A 6,927-nucleotide genomic window follows, 5' to 3' on the forward strand; every position below is an offset into this window, starting at 1 on the left:
CACCAATGATAATAATGATAAAGGAAATAACAAGGGAAGAGAATACAACACCTCACCACCAGCCAACCGATAACTCACCCCCCAGCCCGGTCAAGCACTGACAGATGCTTCCTCCAACCCCACAGTCCTAGTCCTTCCGGGTAACTCTCAGTTACATCCTGGGCATGACGTGCTGTGGTATGGAATACCTCTTTGGCTAGCTTGGGTCAGGTGTCCTGTCTCTGCTTCCTCCTGGCTTCCCCTCCTCCCTGGCAGAGCATGAGGCTCACAAAGTCCTTGGTCAGACTAAATATTTGAGCAGTAACTAAAAACATCGTTATCAGCTCTGTTCCCAGGCTGAAAGTCAAAACACAGCGCTGCACCAGCTACTAAGAAGGAGAAAAATGACTGCTACTTCTAAACCCAGGACACATTTAGTACATGAAACCATAAAATGCAGGACTCTATTCCTTTTTATTTGTGTAATTTATTCAGTAAGTTGCTGTTGCAAGCTACTACTGTAGTAGCTGAAATTACTTCATTAAGAGTTCACTAAATCCAGCCACAGGTGGTAAGGGACACTTTGATTCTTGTTTATGTTTCTTGTCAGGATGTACAAGTCTCTGATGAGGCAGCAGGGCAAAAAAGTTAAAACAGTCCCCCATCTTTTCGGGGTTCATCAGCATATCATAGCTGTGAAGTAACTGCTTGTGAGTCGCTGTGTCATGTGAATTCTGCAACAGCACCTGAAAAAAGAAAGTCAGTTAAAGCCCTTCCTGCTTTCCTATAAATTCCCTCATACTTGTGGTCCCTCGCTGCATCCCTTTCACTTAAACAAACTTAGCAGTACTGTCCAGTAGAAGTGGTGAGATCCCTGATGGAATTCATACATTGCTGTTATGTAGTGAAGTCTTGCATTAAATACTCCTAAACACAATATGGTAAGTTTACTTTGAGGGATCCAGAGTAACCTACGTCTAGGAGAAGCAACCCTTGATCTCACCCGTACATGTTGTTTTGAACAACTTCCCTTTGAAATCAGGTTTTATAACAGCTCTCTTGCTGGCTAAGGCTGTTGCATGTGGATTAGGAGTGTTTATGCACCTGTAACACAATCATACCTGCAGCCGGACATCAATGCCCATGTTTTTCAAAAACTCCCGCTGTTTTATGGGGCCCAAGGTGGCTGCTCTTCCCTGAGCCATCTTTCGAAGATAGCTGAAATCAACATCTGCTGTCAGGTCTGCAGTCCCTGGGGCTGTCAGCACATCATGAAGCTTGTGATCCCGGAAACCCTGACAAGTGTAAGGAAGTTAAAAGATCACACTCGGCTGTAGCCCTTGCTCCCACAGCCAGGGCTAGCCAACACTAAGGTGTGCCTGTGAGGAGTAAGAACAGCAAATTATACCTGGAAGATCTCAGTAAGTGTAGGGAGGGTTCAGATAATCCTTTCTGTCTAACGAACCCTTATGCGTACTGATTAATTAAGGACTTTATTACTCAGTTTTATCATTACAGCATAAGGCAATTTTTGCTATTATGTTCACCCAAGATACTTCTGCTACAAGAGCCTAATGCTCCAAACGACGAGCCAAAATACTCTGTAACATTTTATTTATTATTTCAGGGTAAAGGACTTACCCGGAAAGTGTCAGTTTTGGTTCCATCATGACCATAGTCAGCAACCAGTGCAGCCCCACCATCCTCCTCTATCCGAGAGGCAAGCCTTTGAATGATGACACCAGCCTCAGGACACACTTCCACATGATCTCTTGTTTCCTCAGGCTAGTGCAGAGTTCAAAGATCAAAACACCTGTGTTAGCAAACAAGCACAGGGCAAGAGTTCTTCACACCTGATGTCATGGAACTGTCAGTGCTTCACTGGGGCACAGAGGTGCAGGGCTGTGTTCTATGCTACCTAGAGCTTGAGCTTTTGCTAACAGTCATTTTCAATTAGTGGTTTCTGAGTGCTGGATTTCAGTCATCTCTTCTGTAACCTATAGTTGACTGAAATACAAATTTTTCTAACAAGAATACCTGCATCAGGTGAAACTGCATTACTGTGGTACTGAAAGAAAGAAAACAGCTCTTTGGCTGTGTGCACCCTTCAAAAAGGCCTTTTTCTGTGTGAGACTTTGTAGCTCGTTTTAGTCTCAGCTACTTCATTTCGTAACTTTAAGAATCCAGTGAACTTCAGAAAATAAGTAATCTTAGACCCTCTCCATTAAAGGCCAGTGTAGCACAGAAGCACCCAGCATTGTGCTGAGAGCCTGGCTCAGGCAAGGCTGCTGCCACTGATGTGACACATACAATGCCCCTGCCCCTTGGTGCCTCTGTTTGTTCTCTGGAATGTTTTGTCTGTTTAAGCTCTGATGTTGCAAAGCTTGATGTACGTGTTTGTTTCTGTGCTACATTTTCAAGCACACAAAGTTAGATGCTGGTGGAAGTTTCTCAAAATGGCAATGGTGAGGTGTATTTACTCATCTGCAGCCTGAGAGCCTTCCTCCTGCTGTCAGAGGAATTGAGCAGCAGTGAATGTACTTGGAGAGAGTCAGTGAAGATGTAAGGATGAGCTCTGGTAGGCACAGCCTCACCTGGAGAAAGATTTCCGTTGCAGGGGTACGGGATGGTGACAGGACAAACCGCAGCTGGTCAGGAACTTCTGGATCTATATCAACCAACACCTCACACCAGCCCTTCTCTGTTCTCTGTTTGATAAGCCCAAAGCACTTGTTTTATACTTCAGTGGCTACAACAGCAGCTTGTTTCTTTGATTGCATTAACACGTCAAGCATTTTCATAAACATTTTAAGAACATTATACACTATTAACAACAATTATTCATTCCTATTTAATTCCAGTAACTGCTTTGGAAGAAGCTTGTTCTTCCAAAGAGAAGACTCAGCTGCAGAGTCAACACATACAGGTTTAATTTTACTCAAAAGAATGAATGGTGCTGTTAAAAAATGATGCTTTTCTATTGACAATACAATATTTAACTTATCAAAATACATCATTCTACCAGTGGTTTTAATGAATTAGACTGAAGTTGAAAGACACTTCTGAATCCTAACTAGCTTCTATTTTGCCACTGTCATTACCATTCAAATGGAAGCCCTTCAGGCTTTCTTAGTAGTCGCAGATAAAATAACATGGGAATTAAAAAGCTGGAGACTTCTCTCAGCAGAAAAGGCTTTCTGCAAGATTTCCATTCAAGAACAGTTATTAATTTTATAATTAGCAACTGAATTAAGCCTTTTTTGTCCAAATTCAGTCAGGAAGAACATTTTAACATCAGAGACAACACATGTCTAGTTTGGCGCCCTAATTCTACTCTTCCTCAAAGAAAGAAGGCATTTAAGTAGATGGTCCCAATTACAACAAACATCTTGCTATACCTGAAACTTATGTATTGGCAGGGCATCAAAAAACTCATGTGCAAGGTAAAAGCTGTAACCTGTGGGAAGGTAAAAAGAGAATGTGTTAAATTACTAATGGTTCCATAGCAGCTTCCAGTTGAAAATGTAAATGCTTTTATAACTTCTAATGAATTAAGCTAGTTAATGTGGTTGTGAAATATCTATCATTACTTCCTGCTTAGGTACATCAAAGACAGCATTTCTACAGCTGGCTTTAGCTTCCAGGCCATGAATGTTAGATCAGTATCTCACAAAAGGAGGATAAAGCCAGTAAATGGTTTCCCATGAAAAGGAAAAGTCAGAATACATGCAATTGGGTAACTATCCCAAAATGCAGGTAGTCAGAATTGTTATGAAAATGGGTTAATATCCTGCCTCAGACTCATACATGAAGAAATATGTATATTAACTACTTTTCTATCCATTGTGAAGAAGAGATGTCCTCATTATCAAAAGCTGCAAATGGAGGAAGGATGTCATCCCTGTAGCGAGACATTCAAGTTCCTTACCTGTCGGCACATCCTGAATGTCTCTGTACCAGGAAATGGGAATTCCAGTCTTGCTAACGCCTTTCATGTAGGCAGAATTGTCCTCAGGGTTTGACTGCACCTTCCCTCCTGTCAGCCGCAGTGCTTGGATCTCACTGAGTTTGGGACTCACTTCTACCAGATGAATAGAGACATCACATTTACTAAGTAAAGAGGCAAGCTGTTTGAAGACCTATAAAGGCAGATGAATTCTATTAGGCACAGTCACATGCTGCATATGTTAAAGATTTAAGAATTAACTTTTAATCTCACTATTTCTATGTAAAAAAATTATTTGGCTTTCATTTGACAAAGTAGTTTCAGTGAAAGAGACTGCATTTTGCTTTTCCAGAAGAAAGTGGGAATTTCTTCATCAATTTTGATAAAAGCTACTATGCAAATTTGGCAAAATACAGCATGCATTACACAGCTGTAAGGACAACACCACAAAATGCTAATTTAGCAACTTAGTAATAGCCTGCAGTTTAGTAAAACCTGCAGAGGGTTTAGCATTAGGAGAAGAATGGTTCTGTTTTCCCAAGGACAATTAACAAAAAGTGTTCAATATCTTACATTTCATTTTGCTTATTAAAGTTTTTTCATTAACATATGTAATAGAATAAAAGTACTTCCGAGGTTCTAAATCCCACCAGCAATCTGTTTTAAAATCAGTAGTATTTTAACTGACAGCCATACAAGCATGACTGAAAACAAAGGGTTAACTTTTCATTCTTCACTAGGGTCTGTAGTGATAGGACAAGGGGTAATGGGTAAAAACTTAAACAGGAAAGCTTAGATTTGATACAAGGAGGTTCTTTACCATAAGGGTGGTGAGGCACTGGAATGGGTTGCCCAGGGAAGCTGTGAATGCTTCATCCCTGGCGGTGTTCAAGGCCAGGTTGGACAGAGCCTTGGGTGAGATGGTTTAGTGTGAGGTGTCCCTGCCCATGGCAGGGGGGTTGGAACCAGATGACCTTAAGGTCCTTTCCAACCCTAACTATTCTATGATTCTGATTCTAACTCAGAAGGAATGTGCCCCTGAAATCCCCAAAGAAACTGGCACAACTCAGCTTCTGTATGATTGTCCTCATGCTTTCTCCTATTACTTGCACTGAGGCCTCCTTCCCAGTTACACACAGCAGCACCCTCCTAAAGGGTTTCCAGTTTGGACAATGCTTTCCTATAAAGAAAAAATTTGTAATGGCATATTCCTGCCCTCCCCTTCTGAAAGCTTATATGTGTGTCTGTGCAGTGTGTACATGCTGACCTGTGTTCTGCTTTCAACTGAGACAACTGGTCTCAGAAATATGCATGTATTTCAATTAGAGTCTAAACTGCAAATCTGAGTGAAATGATTTGGTTATCAGGAAAAGTTAAACCCCAACAGCAAAACATCATTCCTTCAGATTTCAGAGTAGCTGTGGAATAAAACCAGGAATAAAGAATACTAATAACAGTTTTCACCTACCCGTAACATATCATCAGTAAGAGTGCCCCTCCCCGGGCCCAGCTCCACCAGCTGGAATGCTTTTGGCTTGCCTGTGGCTATCCATTCACTGACAAACCATATTCCTATCAACTGAGAGAGAAAAGGCACAAAGAGTTACAGTAATCACTCCAAGACTTGGTGGCAAGTGCAATAGCTAAGATACTATGGCAGCATTCTCTCAACATATTTTAAAGTTTAGAAAAATCATTATGATCTGTAACTTCCCCCCCGGGTCTCTTTAAATATGAGTAAGTGGCTGCTGTCAGACCAGGAGAAGCAACTCTCCATCAGTAAACTCTCTTGGCTATAGCAAGAACTTTTATTCCAGGCTCGAATGCAGGTCACTGCCCAGCTGCCCCTGAACAACTGCTTTTCATGAACATGCATTTCACCAAAGGGAAGAACAGTGTTTAGCCAGTCTTCACTGCTAGAAGTGACACACAAACCACACCAAAGCTTGAAAATAATTCCCGAGTTTTCACATTGGGAAACTACTGTAACTCTCTTTAATATGAAGACAAGTGCTACCAAGCACAGATGGCGTACATGACTGTAACACATGAAAGGACTCCCCGATCTTACAGAAACTACCCTTGCCCCTCCAAACCCCGTTTTTCTCCTGGATAATAACTGGAAGCTCCTAACTGCTATTTAAGTATTTTGACATCGGTAACACACCCAAACGCAGGCCTGGAAACCACAGCTGGCCCCGCGCAGCTCAGGAGTGAAAGCAAGTTACTCCCTGCGTTAGGCACTGCGCGTTACCTCTCCAAACACCTGAGTTATTTCAGGTGAGGTGATGAAGTCCCCGCTCTCGCCGATGCCGCCGCGGCGTGTGTAATACCCCTGCGGGGAGCAGACAGAGAGGGGCCGGGGGTGCGGTGAGAGGCACGGCACCCCTGGAGGCGGCGCGGAGCCCCCGGCCCGTCCCCGCCCGCACCTGTCCGGGGTTGGTGAGCGCCTCCCGCATGTACTCGGCCACTGTCACGGGCCCGGTGGCCCGCAGCTTCAGCAGCAGGTGCCTCAGCAGCGCAGTGTCCCGGCCGGGCCCCTCACTCTCCGGCTCGCCCCCCGAGCCCGAGGAGGGCCGCGCTGCCGCCGGAGCTGTGGGGAGAGCAGAGTAGGGTTCAGCGGGGCGCTCGCGGCTCCGGGGAGAAGAAGGGGGGAAAGGCGGCGGTTACCACAGTGAGGGGGGAGCCAACGGCGGCCGGCGGCGAAAAGAGCACGGCGGGCGGCCAGCAAAGCCATTGCACCGCCACCGGCGGCCGGGGCGCCCTGCAGCCGCTTGCGGCTCCTTGCTCCTCCCCGGGTCCTGGCCGCTTAGCTAGGGCCGCTACATCCCGCCGCCTGTGTGAGAACGAGCCGCCGGCTAAGCGCAGCTGGGGCGAGTGAAAGACAAGATCCGGCTCAGTTTGTTTGAGACATCGCCCCTCCCCGCCAGCTTCGTCTCGTTCCCCTCCTCTGGAGAGCTGCTCCCGCGCCACATACACCCCTTACAGGACCCGTGCGCCCG

General features: G+C 44.9%; 1 protein-coding gene across 1 annotated transcript; it reads right to left on the reverse strand.

Moving 5' to 3' along the window:
* Nucleotides 1-456: 456 nt before the first annotated feature.
* Nucleotides 457-6,915, reverse strand: NDUFAF7 (NADH:ubiquinone oxidoreductase complex assembly factor 7). Its single transcript, XM_062629498.1, is given in 13 exon segments — nucleotides 457-725; nucleotides 1,101-1,274; nucleotides 1,621-1,764; nucleotides 2,574-2,687; nucleotides 3,378-3,436; nucleotides 3,908-4,118; nucleotides 5,394-5,504; nucleotides 6,180-6,260; nucleotides 6,355-6,518; nucleotides 6,596-6,686; nucleotides 6,688-6,735; nucleotides 6,737-6,868; nucleotides 6,871-6,915. Coding segments are annotated over 13 exon segments (1,572 nt in total). The 5' UTR covers nucleotides 6,901-6,915; the 3' UTR covers nucleotides 457-512.
* Nucleotides 6,916-6,927: the final 12 nt, after the last annotated feature.

This window comes from Pezoporus occidentalis, unplaced genomic scaffold (genome assembly GCF_034315485.1).
Source record: "Pezoporus occidentalis ecotype Australia unplaced genomic scaffold, CSIRO_AGI_Poc_V1 ctg34, whole genome shotgun sequence".
NCBI lineage: Eukaryota > Metazoa > Chordata > Aves > Psittaciformes > Psittacidae > Pezoporus > Pezoporus occidentalis.